This window comes from Protomyctophum parallelum (genome assembly GCF_964188405.1).
Source record: "Protomyctophum parallelum genome assembly, chromosome: 13".
NCBI classification, from domain to species: Eukaryota; Metazoa; Chordata; class Actinopteri; order Myctophiformes; family Myctophidae; genus Protomyctophum; species Protomyctophum parallelum.
The window spans coordinates 23,657,810-23,679,085 of NC_139708.1; the positions used below are offsets into that span (position 1 = coordinate 23,657,810).

General features: G+C 47.4%; 1 protein-coding gene and 1 pseudogene across 2 annotated transcripts in view; one reads left to right on the forward strand and one right to left on the reverse strand.

The window, feature by feature from the left end:
- spop (speckle type BTB/POZ protein) overlaps positions 1-21,276 on the forward strand; it is a gene marked incomplete at both ends in the record, with an annotated part of 129,634 nt that overhangs the window by 61,559 nt on the left and 46,799 nt on the right. The window contains 3 exon segments of the mRNA XM_083779017.1: positions 2,204-2,269; positions 2,271-2,314; positions 11,052-11,194. Of these exon segments, the coding sequence (XP_083635143.1) occupies positions 2,204-2,269; positions 2,271-2,314; positions 11,052-11,194 (253 nt within the window).
- Positions 18,035-19,191, reverse strand: LOC310869557 (rab11 family-interacting protein 4A-like; annotated as a pseudogene). Its single transcript has one exon. The product of its transcript is annotated as a rab11 family-interacting protein 4A-like (transcript).

Here is a 21,276-nt window from a genome sequence, read left to right on the forward strand (position 1 = left end):
ACCTGGGTTTAGTGATGGTTTGACAAAAGTTAAGTTTAGTGTTCTATGGTTAAGCGTTATATGCCGTATTTATTTAGCAAATGCTCATTTCCATCAGTATAGTCCCCAAACCAGTGCAGATAGCTGTCTGTATTTATGTGTGGACGGCGTGAAGCAAATGCACATTGTATTTCAATTGTATATTTATGATGCTGATGCTGACAAAACGCGATACATCTGCTTCAAAAGAGATGGATCGACAAATCCACCATGGGCAGTGCGCATCGTTTCACTAACCCCGTGTACAGGCATGCAGAGATTTCACAAACGGAAGAGTTTCATATATAGATTGTATAACCTACACATGATATGACACATGGAGTGAATGCGTGGAACAAAGTATCAAGGCTGTGATGCGCTTCTCTGTCTCCACCTTAAAGTCGGCATATAATGACTTTATTGCTAATTAGTTTAGCTCAGAAATGACGGTGTGTTTTCATGTAACCAATCACAGCATCAGCTGACTGCACTGATCAGAGTGCATATATCACAGCTGAGGGGCAGAGAGACTGAGGCCTCTTTCAGACGGCGACGATCTCCATATAACACGTCAAAGTCCCGTTGCGTTTTTTCTTACCCTTTACACGAGAACGCACACGTTATGATATGATGTGCTATTATGCTATACTGTCGCTAGGTGGCGATAACGGGCTGCCAAATAGACAGGTCACCCACGTACAAGAAGAAGAAGCCCTTCAAAGCGGCGCAACACTGCTCTGGGCGCGCCACGGGATGGTATATATTTTATAATACATTAGGCTACATAAACGCTGCTGCCGTGGCTGCCGTCTATCACAAGGCTTTTTATTTACATCATGGTTTTACATTCAACATCGCTGATGAGCATCACTTTGTAGGCGAGGAGGGAGGCTTGTTCAGGAACTCCATTATATCATAATGATATTGCTCTGCATCAATGTAATAAACATATGCGCTGTGAGCCAACGTGAGCCATGATGTCATAAGTTTTGCGGATTCACCGTTTTGCCTGTTTATATGGAGACCATAGGAAACGGCGTTCTCAAGATTTCCGCTCTGGGAGGCGGTTTCACTTCGTTGCGTTTTCACCTCCTGAGAACACGGTTCTTGTCTAAATGACAGCAGCAAACGATACTTTATTTTGACGTTTTATATGAACACCATCCTCGTGTAAATAGCACCTGAGAGAGAGACAGAGAGATGAGCAAATAATGAGTCGGCACATTTGTGTACTGCATTGCTTAATTTTGTACTGTATTGTGGACCTACTTTGTGATATTGTGTGACACAAAATGTCCTTAGGTGAGTACTAGACACACTAGCCAGATTTGACTGAGAGACTTCCATGGAAACGCAAATTCCAGCTTTTCACCAGATGAGAAAATCTTTATTATTATTTTTTTATGAGTTAATAGCACACGCAGACTCTTCACATACTAGAGCATTTCTGAAATAATTGTCGGAGCTGAAATCGACATGTAAACATGAAATAAATGCTTAAACATGTAGCTAGGTGTAATGCTAGAGACCACAGAAGTGAACCTTTCAAGCCTGTTTTCTCAACTCGCTGTTTTCTGCAAGACGTTACTCTATAAGCCATATCTCCAAAAATGGTGGGCCAAACAACCAATATGCCAATTTGAAGCTATGATTCCCTGCTTTCATATGACATGAAAAAGAAATTCTAAAAAATCCAATAGCAGTCTCTCAGTCAAATTTGGTCACACATTTGACATTTCCTTAGTTAAGTGCTAAACCATGGTGTTGAATGCAACACTGTGTTTGTGTGTTTGAGCCAGTGCAAGGTTAAGAGCTGCTGGTTCTGATGGCAGCCGCCTGTTAAAAGCAGAGTATATGATGTTTTCCATTGATGATGTCCCCCTTTCTTGTCATCTCATCTTTCTGTCCTTGGGAGATTTTTTTTTTTTTTTTGCTGTTGTTGCCTTTTTTTTGTTATAATAGCCTTTCTTCTCTCCTTCTGTTTGTTGTCGGTGTTTATTAAGATGAAAGGCAGTTTTGATGTACGGTTTTGAAGTCCTGACTGACCAAACACCACTTTGGTCCATATACTGTAGAATTTATATAAATATATAAATAAGGAGGTCTGGTTTCATCCTGTGCCCCCCCCCCCCTCTCTCTCTCTCTCTCTGGCCGTCTCTGTCTGTCTCTGTGTCGCTCTGCCCAGATCAAAGTGGTGATGTGGACCATCAACAACTTCAGCTTCTGCCGTGAGGAGATGGGAGAAGTCATCAAAAAGCTCTACCTTCTCGTCTGGAGCCAATGACAAACTCAAACGGTGAGTGGAGGCAGGGAATACAGCGGCAATCACAATGCAGCTGCTCAGTAAAACCCAACCAGCTTTTCTTGATATCGCGACGGTCTCAAGTTCACTTCAACCACGTGAACCCTATTAGTCCAGATTCTTAGGGGGAGGGGGGTTAAAGTTCTCACAAATCAATCTAAAAGCACCACATTTGGCCTAGTTGTAGCCCAAGGCATGCTATAATGATGTAGCGAGGGCGCCCGTGGTCACCTTTGGGGTTACCATAGCAGCCAATCCAATATTGGCAGTGTGAAAGAGGTTTTGGCTTTAATCTGATGAGATACAAATACACCACTTTGACCATTAGAAACATGTTATGCGTAGCTTTATGATGATGGGTGTGTCTGGACCCCTAATGAGTTTTACCTTAACGGCTCACACATTTGGCAAGCTGGGTGTCTATTTTAATGCGTTTTGAGCGTTAGACATGCATTGTGCAATGCTCATATTTATGATTGAACATATCCTAGAGCACTCTAATTTGCATATTACCAATAAGGCCATGTAGTTAAACATAAAAATGTTCCACCCAGAGTGAGAGTAGAGTTGTAGGAATGAGTCAATATCAAACTGGGGAAAACAGCCTACCGGTATGTGCAGTATCATACAGATGTCACAGATACAATAGAGCTGTTTTTAGCAATAGAAACAATAGAACAATATAATCCATTCCTATCGATACAACACACAATACTCAAAAAAACCCCAGAGAGGGCGCCTCCCATCCACTTGCATGGACTTGCACACCCAGCTCATATAGTTACTCCCTTTTCACCCCTTTCTTCCGGGTTGGAAAAGTGTGACGGGCGTGGCCTATATTTGGGGCCTCTGTGACGCATGTTGCGTTATCTCGCAAGCGCAGTAGTGTCACCCTCCGTGTCAGTAGTGTCACCCTCCGTGTCAGTAGTGTCACCTCCGTGTCAGTAGTGTCACCTCCGTGTCAGTAGTGTCACCTCCGTGTCAGTAGTGTCACCTCCGTGTCAGTAGTGTCACCTCCGTGTCAGTAGTGTCACCCCCGTGTCAGTAGTGTCACCTCCGTGTCAGTAGTGTCACCTCCGTGTCAGTAGTGTCACCTCCGTGTCAGTAGTGTCACCTCCGTGTCAGTAGTGTCACCCTCCGTGTCAGTAGTGTCACCTCCGTGTCAGTAGTGTCACCTCCGTGTCAGTAGTGTCACCCTCCGTGTCAGTAGTGTCACCTCCGTGTCAGTAGTGTCACCTCCGTGTCAGTAGTGTCACCCTCCGTGTCAGTAGTGTCACCTCCGTGTCAGTAGTGTCACCCCCCGTGTCAGTAGTGTCACCTCCGTGTCAGTAGTGTCACCTCCGTGTCAGTAGTGTCACCTCCGTGTCAGTAGTGTCACCCCTGTGTCAGTAGTGTCACCCCCCGTGTCAGTAGTGTCACCCTCCGTGTCAGTAGTGTCACCCCCGTGTCAGTAGTGTCACCCCTGTGTCAGTAGTGTCACCCTCCGTGTCAGTAGTGTCACCCCCGTGTCAGTAGTGTCACCCTCTGTGTCAGTAGTGTCACCCTCTGTGTCAGTAGTGTCACCTCCGTGTCAGTAGTGTCACCTCCGTGTCAGTAGTGTCACCCCCGTGTCAGTAGTGTCACCCCCGTGTCAGTAGTGTCACCTCCGTGTCAGTAGTGTCACCCTCTGTGTCAGTAGTGTCACCCTCTGTGTCAGTAGTGTCACCCTCTGTGTCAGTAGTGTCACCTCCGTGTCAGTAGTGTCACCCTCTGTGTCAGTAGTGTCACCCTCTGTGTCAGTAGTGTCACCTCCGTGTCAGTAGTGTCACCCTCCGTGTCAGTAGTGTCACCCTCTGTGTCAGTAGTGTCACCTCCGTGTCAGTAGTGTCACCTCCGTGTCAGTAGTGTCACCCCCGTGTCAGTAGTGTCACCTCCGTGTCAGTAGTGTCACCCTCTGTGTCAGTAGTGTCACCCTCTGTGTCAGTAGTGTCACCCTCTGTGTCAGTAGTGTCACCTCCGTGTCAGTAGTGTCACCCTCTGTGTCAGTAGTGTCACCCTCTGTGTCAGTAGTGTCACCTCCGTGTCAGTAGTGTCACCTCCGTGTCAGTAGTGTCACCTCCGTGTCAGTAGTGTCACCCCCGTGTCAGTAGTGTCACCCCCGTGTCAGTAGTGTCACCTCCGTGTCAGTAGTGTCACCTCCGTGTCAGTAGTGTCACCTCCGTGTCAGTAGTGTCACCTCCGTGTCAGTAGTGTCACCTCCGTGTCAGTAGTGTCACCCCCGTGTCAGTAGTGTCACCCCCGTGTCAGTAGTGTCACCCCCGTGTCAGTAGTGTCACCCTCCGTGTCAGTAGTGTCACCTCCGTGTCAGTAGTGTCACCCTCCGTGTCAGTAGTGTCACCCCCGTGTCAGTAGTGTCACCCTCCGTGTCAGTAGTGTCACCTCCGTGTCAGTAGTGTCACCTCCGTGTCAGTAGTGTCACCTCCGTGTCAGTAGTGTCACCTCCGTGTCAGTAGTGTCACCTCCGTGTCAGTAGTGTCACCCCTGTGTCAGTAGTGTCACCCCCCATGTCAGTAGTGTCACCCTCCGTGTCAGTAGTGTCCCCCTCCGTGTCAGTAGTGTCCCCCCCCCGTGTCAGTAGTGTCACCTCCGTGTCAGTAGTGTCACCCCCGTGTCAGTAGTGTCCCCCCCGTGTCAGTAGTGTCACCTCCGTGTCAGTAGTGTCACCCCTGTGTCAGTAGTGTCACCCCTGTGTCAGTAGTGTCACCCCTGTGTCAGTAGTGTCACCCTCCGTGTCAGTAGTGTCACCTCCGTGTCAGTAGTGTCACCTCCGTGTCAGTAGTGTCACCCCCGTGTCAGTAGTGTCACCCCCGTGTCAGTAGTGTCACCTCCGTGTCAGTAGTGTCACCCCCGTGTCAGTAGTGTCACCCCAGTGTCAGTAGTGTCCCCTCCGTGTCAGTAGTGTCACCCCCGTGTCAGTAGTGTCACCCCCGTGTCAGTAGTGTCACCCCAGTGTCAGTAGTGTCCCCCCCGTGTCAGTAGTGTCACCCCCGTGTCAGTAGTGTCACCCCCGTGTCAGTAGTGTCACCTCCGTGTCAGTAGTGTCACCCCCGTGTCAGTAGTGTCACCCCCGTGTCAGTAGTGTCCCCTCCGTGTCAGTAGTGTCACCCCTGTGTCAGTAGTGTCACCTCCTTGTCAGTAGTGTCCCCTCCGTGTCAGTAGTGTCCCCTCCGTGTCAGTAGTGTCACCCCCGTGTCAGTAGTGTCACCCCCGTGTCAGTAGTGTCACCTCCGTGTCAGTAGTGTCCCCTCCGTGTCAGTAGTGTCACCCCTGTGTCAGTAGTGTCACCTCCGTGTCAGTAGTGTCCCCCCCGTGTCAGTAGTGTCACCTCCGTGTCAGTAGTGTCACCTCCGTGTCAGTAGTGTCACCCCTGTGTCAGTAGTGTCACCTCCGTGTCAGTAGTGTCCCCCCCGTGTCAGTAGTGTCACCTCCGTGTCAGTAGTGTCACCTCCGTGTCAGTAGTGTCACCCCCGTGTCAGTAGTGTCCCCTCCGTGTCAGTAGTGTCACCTCCGTGTCAGTAGTGTCACCCCCGTGTCAGTAGTGTCACCTCCGTGTCAGTAGTGTCACCTCCGTGTCAGTAGTGTCACCCTCCGTGTCAGTAGTGTCACCCCCGTGTCAGTAGTGTCACCTCCGTGTCAGTAGTGTCACCTCCGTGTCAGTAGTGTCACCTCCGTGTCAGTAGTGTCACCCCCGTGTCAGTAGTGTCACCCCCGTGTCAGTAGTGTCACCCCCGTGTCAGTAGTGTCACCTCCGTGTCAGTAGTGTCACCCCTGTGTCAGTAGTGTCACCTCCGTGTCAGTAGTGTCACCTCCGTGTCAGTAGTGTCACCCCCGTGTCAGTAGTGTCACCTCCGTGTCAGTAGTGTCACCTCCGTGTCAGTAGTGTCACCTCCGTGTCAGTAGTGTCACCCTCCGTGTCAGTAGTGTCACCCTCCGTGTCAGTAGTGTCACCTCCGTGTCAGTAGTGTCACCCCCCGTGTCAGTAGTGTCACCTCCGTGTCAGTAGTGTCACCTCCGTGTCAGTAGTGTCACCCTCCGTGTCAGTAGTGTCACCCCCGTGTCAGTAGTGTCACCCTCCGTGTCAGTAGTGTCACCCTCCGTGTCAGTAGTGTCACCCCCGTGTCAGTAGTGTCACCCTCCGTGTCAGTAGTGTCACCCCCGTGTCAGTAGTGTCACCTCCGTGTCAGTAGTGTCACCTCCGTGTCAGTAGTGTCACCTCCGTGTCAGTAGTGTCACCCTCCGTGTCAGTAGTGTCACCCCCGTGTCAGTAGTGTCACCTCCGTGTCAGTAGTGTCACCCTCCGTGTCAGTAGTGTCACCTCCGTGTCAGTAGTGTCACCCTCCGTGTCAGTAGTGTCACCCTCCGTGTCAGTAGTGTCACCCTCCGTGTCAGTAGTGTCACCCTCCGTGTCAGTAGTGTCACCTCCGTGTCAGTAGTGTCACCCTCCGTGTCAGTAGTGTCACCCTCTGTGTCAGTAGTGTCACCCTCTGTGTCAGTAGTGTCACCTCCGTGTCAGTAGTGTCACCTCCGTGTCAGTAGTGTCACCTCCGTGTCAGTAGTGTCACCTCCGTGTCAGTAGTGTCACCCTCTGTGTCAGTAGTGTCACCTCCGTGTCAGTAGTGTCACCTCCGTGTCAGTAGTGTCACCCCTGTGTCAGTAGTGTCACCCCAGTGTCAGTAGTTGAAAGTTGAAAAGAGATTCAAAGATGTACAGTATGTGTCACATGCTCAGTGTTCATGTGCAGTTATACACTCCACGAGACTGGATAAGGTGAACAAGGTACTGTAATTATACAAGTAAAGTGCTACTTGTAGTAAGTAATGAAGGGTACAAAAACCATATAATTGTAAATGTGCAAAAACGGCATCAGTATACAGGTAGAATTGGTGCAGTGAATGACCATAGACTAGGTCACAGTAGTTCCCAAACTGTGGTGCGTGCATCCCTTGTGGTGTCTTCTTAAATATATTAACATATTATGAGAATATGCTGCTGCCATATTCAGGTTCATATATGTGGATAAATAGGAAATGTATGTCTCTATAGCTTATGCAATTTATATTTCCATGTTGGGGGGGTTCGTCAGCTAGGTCAGGAGGTAACAGGGGGTGCATGGCCAAAAAGGTTTGGGAACCGCTGGACTAGGATATAATAAACAGTTAAGAAATGCACCTTCCCTGGCTTATTCACGGAGGGTATATCTGTCTATACATGTTTGAACCAACAAAAAAATATATACAGAATGTATACGTCCAGGGACGGGAGCGATGTCCCCGTGCACCCTCTGCAGGGCTCACTGGTCCCAAGTCCCAGGAGGAGATATTTCCGTATACCAAACGGTGATGGCGGCCGTCAGAATGCTTTGTTTAGTAGCCGAGTCTCTTCTCTGACAGTTTTCTCGGCTGTCTGAGGTAGTACAAGCGCTGCCTATAGCCTTCCTCAGCACAGGATGTAGATCTTTTAACACATTTTGTGGCCAAAATGTCTGTGGACGTCTTTGGTATTACCCCGCGTTATTATTATTTTTGAGTGGTGCAACCACTCCTACATCCAGCTTGCAATGTCCGTGTACCTGTGTGTGTACCTGTAACCATGAGCATGAGTGGTGTGCGCATGTGTGAAATTGGAACGAGAGAAGTATGTGACATGGCTGCCACCTGCTGGACGCAAATGATACAGAGAAGAAATTGGAACGATACAGAGAAGAAATTGGAACGATACAGAGAAGAAATTGGAACGATACAAATTGGAACGATACAGAGAACCAATAGACAGGAGTTGCACCACTCGGTTCACACTGGTGTGATTTTTTTTTATACGTAGTGCCAAAGTTTGTGTTGTTTGTGTGGGCTCACAGAGTGTTAATTTGTGGGGTGTCTGCTGCCGAGCTGTTGAGTGTCTTCTTCCTTTAGGTAGAAGAGGTGAGAAGAAGTGCCCCGCTTGTTAACACCAAACACAAGCACATTAATGATCTAGCTGTATTTGAGTAACATTACCATGTAAAAAAAAAAAAAGAACAAAATATCATACCTTCGCTGTGTCACAACGACCATGTACTGTACAGTATACAGCATGTTTTTTAAGGGTGCGGTGTGTTTTACCTGGCTTTGCCTGGGGTTACACTGTAGCTGGTCATTTATGCCAATCTACAAGCTCACAACGTATCCATGTAGATCGTAGTTGAACAATTTTTTCATGTTTTTCAAAATAGTAAAAAAATGGCAAATGAGTGGTAGTGTAGAGAGAAAGAAGGAGCACCATTGACAACATACGTTTTTCAGAAAACTCTCTTGCCAAAGCAAAAGTGGAACAAAACAATCAAGATTAAACAATAAAATGAACGCGTAAACAGAGTTGTGTTACATTAACACTTTGAGCAATACTTTCTCTCTCTCTCTCTCTGTGTCTCTCTCTCGGCACATAGTCACAGATCACGCACTGCCCACCCAGCTAGAGAGACGTATCTATTGATCTGCGCAACGTTTCTAATCTAATGCATCTGCCGACATCACATTTCTGAACATGTCAATTCATTCCCGTATTTAATTTGCAACTGTGCAACATTCTGCATGTAGGTTACCTACGTCATATCTTTGTGCACGGTGGCACATGCTTAAAAATAACAGATCTACAGCTAACACCATGTACCATACTGTGTCGCAGTGGCGTGCACAGACATTTAGAGGGGCAGGTGCTCAAGTGAAAAAATAGCACCTTGTGCAGCGTGTGGAACCGGCCAGTTTATAGATTTATAGATTGTGGGGCCTAAATAATATATTAGAAGCTTTTTTATATCAAGAATTGATCAAATTGATCATGGTCCATATGTACAAACTCACAACTGCCGACGGCTATTTTGGTTAACTTCTTATATATGGTCCTGTATAAAGTATGACTATACGAATGCCGATGCACGGAAAATAGCAGATCAACAAGATCTTGATTTTTTAGCTTGTAGTTGTGCTATTATCAGTAAGAATAGCAATGATGTGTCCTTTTTTTCTCTCAGGACATTGCTGTTCCTTGGAGTGGTTGCACCACTAAAAAAAAACGATGGGGGGAATACTCACAGCAAAGTTCGTCGGGATCGGGATTCGAACCCGCGACACACTGTCATGCTGGATTACCAGCCGAGGTGCCTGGACTGCTAAACTGGCCCAGGCCACAATGAAGTGGCCTTCACGCAGAAATGAATGATATGTCAGCTGCAGAGCTCTGCTGTCTACAGGAACACATGATAAATACCTCCAATGCCTATCTCGTTGTCCCAGGTGGTGCAAACACACTGTGGAGATCGGTAAGAAATCAGAAGAGCTGGCAGTGCATTGTATAACCACTTACGTCGCCATTCGACGCATTGTGAGCTTGTCGATTGGCTATTTTCAGGGAAAGCTTTCCCCACAATAATACAATAATGAAAACAGAAAACACACTATTATAGAGCCCTGAGAGACTCTGGCCAACCATATACTGTACGGTTTTAAGTGGATTAGCCTGTTTCACACATTGATAGTGTCCCTGCACTATTCCAATAGTTTTTGACAAGGCCATTTAGTGAGACAAGTATTGAACTTATTGGACAGTTTCCCACTATCATTATTATACAGTATTGACTGGTGATGACCCTGTTTGGCTGATATTGACCGGTCCTGACTGTGTGCAGAGTTCAGAGGTGGTTAGTTCCTTGTTCCGTCACCACTGCACCGGCAGTACAGGAAGTGTTTCTGAATTTCCACTCAAGGCTGCATTTCCTGCGGTTTACTAGGTGGTTCACTGGCCAGCTTTATCTGGAAGGAAGAGAAGTGTAGGATGCTTTTTTCTAAGTTTGGTCTAGAGTTCGAGACTTAATTTATGCTTAGTTGCGTCTCACACCAAAGATTGCTGAAACTACAAGCTCACAGTTTGTTTCACTGCGGCGTGTTGTAACTTGTATAGCCTGCGTGTGCATCCCTCACAACTGCCGACGGCTATTTTGCTTAACTTCTTATCTATGGTTCTTGGCTCAGGAGTAGAGTGGCTGGATGGAAACCCGCAAGGTTGCCAGTTCGAACCCGGGCTCCCCCAGAGTTAGTGTCGAAGTGTCCTTGAGCAAGACTCTGAACCCCTAATTGCTCCTGATGTGCAGGTTGGTGGTGCCTTGCATGGTTTCCGACGCCATCGGTGTACGAATGTGTGTGTGAATGGGTGAATGGTAATGCACAATCTATGTAAAGCGCCTTGGATAAAGGCGCTATATAAATGCACCATTTACCATTTAGACTGACATACAAGCTTGTAGATCTGCTATTTTTAAGTGCGAGACACCAGTAGAAATCAGGCTTAAGGCCAGGAAAGCGAGTGAGGGATTTGACGCTTCGTCAGAGCTCAAGAGCAACTTCACCCTGGAATGAACACAGCCCGATAACCACTTTTGGCTGGGAGCTGGCTGAGCTCACTTGCACTGTAGTTTTCTCATGGGATAAAGCCAGCAAAAAGAAAAATGAGATGTCAACACACAGGCAACAATGACAACAATGGCCTTTGCAGTATAATATACTCGAATGTTCTCCCATCGGCAGCAGACACATAGACTGTGCAACAGTTGAGCAATCACTGCATCACCTACAGAAAGAACATTGCCGTTGCAGGTGCCAAAAGAAATGCAACCAATGCACTACTGCATTATTTATATTCTCCCTCCCCCTCTTCTCCTCAGGTGTTTACGTGTGAATCTGGACGAGGAGAGTAAAGACTACCTGTCCCTTTACCTGCTCCTGGTCAGCTGTCCAAAAAGTGAGGTTCGCACCAAGTTTAAGTTTTCTATCCTCAACGCCAAGGGAGAGGAGTCCAAATCCATGGGTGAGACCTTTATGCCTTTAAGCCCTTCTGCATAGCACTGCTGAAAACACTCAAGCCCTCCATCACTCATTTGTGTAATTCCTTTCACTGAACATGCAGCAGTAATGTTTTAGTTCACTCACACTAGCAAGTTGAAGACACATGCACTGTCTTGGTGGTTGAATGTTATGGAAAAGACCTCGAAAATTTGACTAAAAACCAAAAGAAGTTGAGCAAGCTTAATCTTTTCTCAGAAATTAAATGAAGCGTTAATTAGTTTTTGTTTCAGAATTTCCACTAACCTTCTCTCTCTCAGCACAATACCTTTTTAACCCACTCCTTTTTATTTTCCTCAATATCCCTTTTCACATGGCACCAGTGCACTGTAACTGGCAACGCTTGGTTGTTTTGTAGCTTTTGCAGTTGCTGTATAATATGAATGCAGCATAACTGAATATAAGTCTTGTCTCTAAAGCTCTTGTGTTCCTTCTTCTGTTCTCTCCTGCTATACAAAAATCCACATTTTGTGCTGAAACGATAAAGGAAGACATCTGGAAGTTTTGCAGGTTTAAACTTTTCAAAGTCCCCATCATATACCTGCGTCACTGGGTTGGTCAAATCTGTACGCATGGCGTGGAGTGTGTCTAATACTCTGAGCGTGTCTAATAATGTGAGGTGTCGATAGCCATATGGGCATGTGTAATCACTGCAGGTTGGATTCATCTCCCGTAAATATATAATTCAGAGTAGCGCGGGGCAATTTTGATTTTTAATTAAAAAAAGACCCAACCTTTTTTCATAAGTCTTCGTCCGCTCGGCCGCTTCTCTCTCCCCCGCTGAAGTAGTTGGAAACGAACTCGCTTCCAATCTCTGCTTATTTTTAATTAGGTTATGTTATGGAGGGAGCAAAAGCAAACTTGTGTGTGGAATTGAATTAGCGAGGGCCAGATGTGACCGCTTCCTGGTTATCAAGCTTTCCTGGCTGCCTCTTCTCTCTCTCTCTGTCTGTCTCTCTCTCTCTCTCTCTCTCTCTCTCTCTCTCTCTCTCTCTCCGCTCCACATTAGCCTGCAGCATATACACCAGACACACAGAGAAGACATGGAGAGGGGAGATAGAGAGAGTATAGGTACAGAGAGAGCGAGGGCTCACTGTAAAAGGTAACTCTAAATGTTACCCATTAGGTTACATATACTGTATGTGCATTCTCACAGTTACAAATCAATCAAATAACCCATTTTGGACTGATGTCGATAAAAAAAAAAAGGCTGCTAAATCCTAATAGTTCTCTGAAAAACCCATGTTTCTATGTCAGTTGTGCTGAACCTTTTTCATGTCAACGACCCCCAGAATTATCTCTATTGGGCCAGGGACCCCCATCTCAAAATATGTTGTTACAGGGAATATTTTATTAAAAAATGTTCGCTCTGAAATATATGTTCAAACATTTGCACCACATTTTCACAACTTTTCAAAAATAGCAGACCTACAAGCTCGTAGATCTTGTAGATCTGCTTGTAGATCTGCTAAAGCATGACATAATGCTTAAAACACCAAAAGGGGTACCCCGCCGGAAATGGGTTAACACAAAGGATTTTACTGTGTTGGAGGTATTGGGGGGGGGGGGGGGGTTGAGTGGTGGAGGGAGAGCGGATGGGAAGGCGAACGAACGCATGCAAAGAGAATGTTTACAACCCCCCACGGTGTGCAGCTTTGTGTAGAAAGGGAAATAATTTTCCCCGCTCAGAAACACACTTATATACCGTGTGAACTTGACCACCCCTCGCTCACACACACACACACACACACACACACCCCCGTTCTTACCTCCCAATCACTCGTTTGCTCACTCGCTCTCTCTCTCTCGCTCACTCAATCTCTCCTCCATTGCCGACTTTGTCGATGTCACTTTATTTTTGTGCCATAATTTTTCTTTGTTCCACCTTCCACCCAACCTCCCGGTGCTTGAGCTGCATTCTTGCCTCTCGCTTTTCCACAACAGCCTATATTATACAACGTGAACACGGAGCCTTAGCCGCCTGTAATGGTGCGTACAGCTTGCTCTGCAGGCTCTTCTATGCAGGTGCATGGTTATGTGGTAATGGGGGGGAGAGGATTTGCCTCTGCTATGAGCAATAAACAGTCCTCAAAGCTGTTTTCACTATATGCCACATGGCTATTTCCTGAGCGTTTTCCCTGCCTTTTAACCTATTTATGCCTGACGTCGACATTAAAAAAAAAATCTTAAGATTTTCTGAAAAATATATCAGTGGTTATCAATATTTCATGTCAAGGACCCCCAAAAACTATATGTAATATGCCTCCGCCGCCCATCTGAAAATATGTTGTTCCAGGGACCTCCCCAGAAGCAAAGATTTTACTTAAAATATTCACTCTGTAATAATATATATTCAAAGATTAGAGGCACAATTTTTCAAAAATAGTTCATAGCTCATAGTTCATAGCTCATAGCTCATAGCACGGCACCGAGTGCAGCGCTATGAGCTTGTAGATCTGCTATTTTTCAATAGCAGTATAACATAATGCTATAAAACACCAAAAGGGGGTTCACGCCCAAAATGGGTTAAATGACCCCCGAAGACGGGGGAACGTTGGAAGTGAAGTGAAGAGGATCTCATTTTCTCGTTCTCCTCTGTTTCGGCGTCCCGTGGGGCTTTTTGGCTGTAAATGGTGCGCTCTTTGGTGTACACACACACACACACACACACACACACACACACACACACACACACACACACACACACACACACACACACACACACACACACACACACACACACACACACACACACACACACACACACACACACACACACACACACACACACACACACACACACACACACACACACACACACACACACACACACACACACACACACACACACACACACACCTCCGCCCACGCACCCCCGTCCCTGCCCACCTCCAATCTTCTCATCATTCCCCCCGGGGGAGAGAGAGCTGGGCGCTCTGCTCTGCTCACCTCACCCTGTCGCAGGAGAAAATTACCCCACCTCCAGCGCATTGTGACAGGAGAGCCTCTAGTAAGAGCACCGTTTAAGAATATGGGCGGTATAAAGATCGCTCTATCTGTTCTGGATCATTTAGAATCCAATTTAATCTAGGCATGGGCCTGCAGGGAAAAATAAGGCCAAATAAAAACAAAGTGGCTTTAATTAAGTTAAAACTGTGGACTGTTTATGTGTCACCTCCCTGGCGTTGGTTCACACTCTCAATCCCTGTAGCGGCAGTAGGAATCCATATTTCTCTTTCTGTCCTTTTTACCCTGGAATAACCTCTCTCTCTCACAAGGTTTTCTTTTGTTGTCATAAATAGAAAATGACTTTATTTCATATCAATGGAGAATCCTCTTACAAGACGAGGCGATGCGAACGGAGTATCTAAATGCTGTACTGTAAACGTGGTTGCATGGATTGGCTTTGACTGGTTAAAGCCAGCCATTATCATGATGTTGCTCCACCAACGTCACTCAGCCCCCCCCCCCCTCCCCTCCCCCCTATAACCATCACCAGAGACAGCACATGCCTCTGGATCTTTTGATGGTCCCCGCTTACTAATGGAGATGGATTCAGGCTGCAGCCCAACCAACCCCTCTCACCCCAAACACACACTCCACTCTGTCTACATGTCTGTCTACATGTCTGTCTGTCTGTCTGTCTGTCTGTCTGTCTGTCTGTCTGTCTGTCTGTCTGTCTGTCTGTCTGTCTGTCTCTCTCTCGTGCTGTCTGTCTCTCGTGCTGTCTGTGTCTCCATCTCTCGTGCTGTTTCTCTCTCTCTCTCTCTCTCTCGGCCCGGACACATCATTTCTCTCTGTTGCTTAATGTGCTGCTTCTCTCCTAGGAGAGCGCTAGGCAGGTTGTAACTTGTCTCCTGACACCCCCCTTCCCTCCTCCCCTCCCCTCTCTTCCCTCCCTCGAGCCAGAGAGAGAGAGCAGCGGGCCCCCCTGCAGACCGTGCCTCTGTGTGACAGCTCCGAGAGGAAGAGATGGAAAGTTCTCGTCCTCTCCTTCAAGCTGTTTTGTATTCAAAATACCTCCCTTGTTAAATCTTCCCTCCAGACGGACGGACGGTCTTTGTTGTGTTCTAGCCAAAAGCTAAGTGTGCTTGTGTCTAGTATAATGTCGGTTGAGAGAGAGAGAGAGAGAGCAGGTTTTTATTTGACGCCGGGTAGCATCCTTCTTGCAGTTAAAGGTTCCAACATCTCTCGTTGCTTCACTTAATTGAAGCTCTCGGTACGGAGAGAGAGAGAGCGCGTGTCAGAGATGGTTGCCCTCGGTAACTGATGGAGGCGATCAAGCCATTCTGCGTGGGGGGGGGGGCTAATGGAGTAGAAGTTATTGGAGTCTTTACATAATCAGATGGTATTGACACCGGTGGAAAGAACGTCAATAGGCATGTTTGTGCTGACACTGGCTTATAGAGCTCATTCTTCAATAAAGATTAGATTTTCTTCCGTGTGCACGTATGCGTGTAGGTGTGTGTGTGTGTGTGTGTGTGTGTGTGTGTGTGTGTGTGTGTGTGTGTGTGTGTGTGTGCTCGTGCTCGTGCTCGTGCATGTGCACATGCATGTTTATGTGATTGAGAGTGTTTGTCAGCCAGCTCTGTTTTTGTGTGTGTGTGTGTGTGTATAGTAGGATTACACACCTAAATCAGATACTGGTGAAAATGAACGCGGTGCACTCGTATGGATTGACAAGTTTGCTAGCTAGCTAGCTGAAGGCCACGTGCTGCCACGGCCACGGCTAATTGACGCTTCAGATCAATGGGGCTGGGGGGGAGGGAGGGGGGAGGGGGGGAGGGAGCAGCGGGGATTGCTTTTCAGCACAGGCCAATATAGAGTCGTGTTGATTTGTGTTGATTTGTTGATAAAGTTGGTATACACGTGAGGGACGGGCAGAGAAAGTAGCATGACAGACGGGTGGAGGGGGGGGGAGGGGGTTGTGGGGGAGAAGAACAGACAGCGTGATTGTGTTGGAGGCATCGTGGCTGGTGTGAGTTAGCCGCGGCTCCACTGTTGACTCTGGCTGCCGTGTTGGCCGTTTAGCCCGTTCTGACCTGAGATCAGATTTCTACAAAATGTCTTCTATACATCCTGACAGTTTTCCATTCTGACCTGAGATCAGATTCTACAAAATGTCTTCTACTGTATACATCCTGACATCCTCGAAAAAGCTATGTCTCTGTGTTGGTCGTTCTTTCGATTTTTCAAAAATAGCAGACATATACAAGCTCGTAGCGCGCCACTCGGTGGCGTGCTATGAGCTTGTGTAGATCTGCTATTTTTCAATAGCTATAAAGCATAGCATAATGCTAACGCCAAAAGGGGGTTCCCGGCCCAAAATGGGTTAGAGTCGCACGCAGGCTTGCCAGCCACCGTTTTCCTGGCCACCTTTTCGCTCTGTGTGCCAAGCGTGCCCCAGAGCCACGGACCTGAATATGGATGCTCTGCTCTCACCAAAACACCCTGGCATGCAGCGCTCTGCTGTGCCCAGACCTTTCTGTCTCTCTCTCTCTCTCTCTCTCTCTCTCCCTTCTTCCAATCTCCTGCCCAGACTCCTTTTTTTTCACCCCCGGTCTTCCCCCCCCCACTCTCTCTTCCCTTTCTCTTCAATCTTATTCTATCTCTTTCGCTGGCTTTCTGACGTCCTCAGACACTCAGAACTTGACAGGTATCTTGGTACCTCTCACTCAAACTCCCCCTCCCCCCCTCTCTCTCTCTCTCTCTCTCTCTCTCTCTCTCTCACACCACGCATGCACGCATGCACGCACACAGTCACACACACACACACACACACACACACACACACACACACACACACACACACACACACACACACACACACACACACACACAGTCACACACACACACACACACACACACACACACAGTCTTTCTCGCTCACTCTCCTCCTTGGTCTGTCTCACAGTTGGTTTAGTATTCGGCCTGTGTTCTGCCTCTCTTGCTACCTTGGTCCGCAGCTTTGTGGAAAACGTGAGACACCACAGTGGTCTGACCTGGAGTTGATTCTGTGCCAGGGCAGAGCGTCTGCTCCGGGTCAGAGACCCCTGATAGGGGAGTGGCATTATCACACGCAGGCAGGCACGCACGCACACACACATCAGCAGCAGCAGAGTAAAACCCATCTGTAGAGGCAAGCTCAAACTATACTTTGCCTCTCGGCTGGGCACATGCATACAGAAACTGTTTTTGACGCGTATATATTATATTGTCCAGACATTGACTGCTGTAGGGTGAGGTTCCCATTTATTGTACATGTTCTGTAATACAGCAGTTTTCGTTATGCAAAATACAGTGATACGGTAAAAACGTGTGATCTCTTAGCCTGTTGTGCCCATACCTTCCAAACCATTCCACCTGGCTTGTTGCACCTGTGTTCACATATGCCAATCCTTGTGACACACACCCCCCATGGTGAACCCGCCCATCAAACAGTTTAAAGGCACACACAGGCAGAAATGGCTCCTTCACCCCGGCCCCTAATTGTGAATATGATGAGCAATTATCAAAGGGAGCCATAGTTCAATATTAAGTCATGAATTATTACAGTGCTTCTTGAAGCAGGAAGAGCTTGGATATGGGCCGCTCCAACTGCCCTGTCCTTGTCTTCAACTGTACTGAACGTACGAATCCTTTCCTGTCCGGGAAGGTCCTTGTCACCTTTCCCATGATCCATGAGGAGCATTTTGATCCATGACAACAATGTCCCCTGTCATGTAACTCCTGTGAGGCTTCGTCCACTTTTGTCGTTCCTGCGGTAGCAGCAAGTACTCCCTTGTCCTTGCTAGTTGTGTGACTGTCAGTTCTTGATCTCCAGGATGGAGGGGTTGTGGTCCAGGATATTCAGGATGATCTTGTCCATGTACTGCCGCAGACGGAAATTGATTTCTTCCTGCTTCTTCAGGGCATCCATTAACTGGTCTCTGGAGGCATTGTCTATCTCAGCAGCCAGAGACTGGGCCTTAGTCTGTGTGGCAAACAGGTTCTTGGCTTCATAAAGACTCAGGCTGAGGATCTGACCGTTCAACTCGTCATTCTGTTCCCTCAACTTCTGATTCTCCTGTTTTGAGTCTCTTCACCTCGTGCTCCAGTTCCATCTCCCTGGTCCTGTAGGTGATGTCGGACAGGCTGGAGGAGGAGCTGCGACCGCCGCCGGGCTTCTCCGTCTCCAGCTTGAACAGCTGGAGGTGCTCTAGCTCCCGACGCAGATCCTCGATCACCTCCTGCATTGCCTCCTTCTCCTTCTGGAACTGCTGCCTGTTTTGTCTCAGTTTGTCCATCATCTTCCTGTAGAGGTCCATCTCATCCTTCAGACGCAGACTTGTGTCCTCCTGCTTGTCCGTCATCCTCTGTTTCTCCACGTCCAGTTTTTCCGTCTGTTGCTTGAGCCGGCACATGTTCATGGACATGTCACTGTTGTCGTCCTCCACCTGCTGAAGTCGGTTGGTTAGCAGCTCTATCTGTGTGTTCTTGTCCCTCTCCAGCTTGCTGTAAGCCTCTCGGTCTCAGCTCCTCTCCCATGCTCTGCTCCGAACGGGACTCCTGGTCTTTGTGCAGCTCCTCCAGCTCGACAATAGAGATCCTGTTGGCATATATGGTTGTACTGTTTCTCTGGCAACCATTATTGCCCCTCAAAGGGCCGTTGATGACCCACCCCAATAGGGTCCTCACTGCATAGGGTCCGTCACCAGAGCTATTTATTACTTCCCAGGGTTCCATGAGTTTTGACGCATTCGTCCCGATCAACATTTCAATGTCAGCGTCTAATTCTGGGATTTTGACGGCCTTTAGATATTCCCATTTGTCGATATCTTTCTGTGTGGGAATATTACTCCTTGAAACAGGGATAGTATGATGAGTGAACATCTCTGGGAGCTCCACAAATTGGTTGCCATCCAACCTGGACACCTCCAGTCCTGTAAAGATTTCACTTTTAACAGCACTATCCTGGCCCATCGTGCGCAGTAGGATGTTGGTTTTTGTACCCTGCAAATTCAATTTTTTTTGTGCAAAAGGTTGCTGTACTTCCAGGATCCAAGAAAGCATACGTCTGCAGCACCTTATCTCCCTTCTTAGATTTTATCTGCACAGGCACGATAGAAAGTGTGCTGTCTTGGTCTCCGGCCCCAGTACAACCATATGCTTGGAGGGAGACAAGTGCGCTACTAACTTGTCTTTCCCGTGTCTCGTCTCTGTGAATATGCAGAATTGCTGGATGTTTTAAATTACACTCATCACAAGTCATACGACCTCTACATTGTATATTTCTATGTCCTGCTTTCAGGCATCCAAAGCAAATTCCTTTTACTTTCAGAAATTCTATTTTCTCCCTTTGAGAAATTGCATTCAGTGTTGAACACCGGAATAATGGATGTCTCTCTCCACAGTACAGACAGGATTCTGAAGCTGGCTCCTGTGATGTTATGGACTCAGGGGTTGCAGTATGGTTGGTAGCTGTGATTGTTGTTGCAAAACTGCTTTCATTGATGTAACTCCTGGGTAGCTGTCTGCTTCGGGTTACAGTCTGTTGTGAGGTGCTTGAAGTAACTCCTGGGTAGCTGTCTGCTTCGGGTTACAGTCTGTTGTGAGGTGCTTGGTCGTGGGTAGCTGTCTGCTTCGGGTTACAGTCTGTTGTGAGGTGCTTGGTGTAACTCCTGGGTAGCTGTCTGCTTTGGGTTACAGTCTGTTGTGAGGTGCTTGGTCGTGGGTAGCTGTCTGCTTCGGGTTACAGTCTGTTGTGAGGTGCTTGGTGTAACTCCTGGGTAGCTGTCTGCTTCGGGTTACAGTCTGTTGTGAGGTGCTTGGTGTAACTCCTGGGTAGCTGTCTGCTTCGGGTTACAGTCTGTTGTGAGGTGCTTGGTCGTGGGTTACAGTCTGTTGTGAGGTGCTTGGTCGTGCATCTGAAATATCTCCAAAAAGGGGATGCGTCAAGACTCTTACTTGGTTCTCCAGAAATGTCACCATGTCGGGAAATGTGGCCCTGTAGCCTCGTTGGTCCTGAATCGCACAAGCCTGAGACCTCCATCTTTCCCGCAGCTTATATGGAAATTTCAGCATGACCTGCCTCATGTTTGATGGGATGTCCATCTCCTCCATATATTGGATCTCCATCATAGCATTGCAGCACCCTCTTAAGAACAATGCAAATTCCTGCAGTGTTTTAATATCCTCGGCTTTAATAGGGGCCCATCCAAAAGCTTTATCCATATAGGCTGTGGCTATTCCATATTCATTGCCAAAGTGCTCTTTCAACAGTGCCTTTGCCCTTTCATAGCCTTCTTGTGGGAGCATATGTAGGCAGCTCCTCACCAGCTCTCTGGGCTGCCCCCTGGTGTACTGCTCCAAGTAATATAGACAGTCTTGGTAACTGCTTGCCTTAGCTTCGACACAATGTTCAAAGGTCCTGATAAATGAAGTACACTGTAATGGATTACCATCAAACACTGCTATGTCTCTTTGTGGTAGAGTGGATGCCATTTGTTGTACCAGCAGTGTAGTTATTTCATTTTGGCGTTTCATGATTCCACAAAGAGTCTCTGGGTCAACTGAGTTTTGTAATGACTGTACTGGTGTTTGGTTTTGTGCAGACAGGGACCTGTTTATGGGTTGTAGCTGTACATGAGGTTCTGAAATTGTATTGACATTCTGAATGGTGTTCCTTGGGGTGATTGTTAGCAATGGTCCAATGTTTGGTTGCAGCAGTTGTCCGACAGTGGGAAGTTTTGCACTTTGAGGGTCCATAGTATGATAACCTTTCACCTTTGGTCGAACATCAGGGGCAGATGGAATAGGTGGTGCTGTTGAGCCTTTGGCGTCCATCTTTGGCACAAACTCTTGTGCTTTTGGGTTAAATGCAAGACCTTGCCCTTTAAAACCTTTGCTCACATAAGAGTTCATTCCATTTGAAGGGGCCTTTCCTCCAACATCACTGCCCTCCAACACAGATACCATTGCATCAGCAGCTGCTATTTGCATATTGAGGTCCAATTGCTCCTTGCTTTTCCTCAATTTTTCCTCTTGTGCCTCTATTTCGTGTCTCTT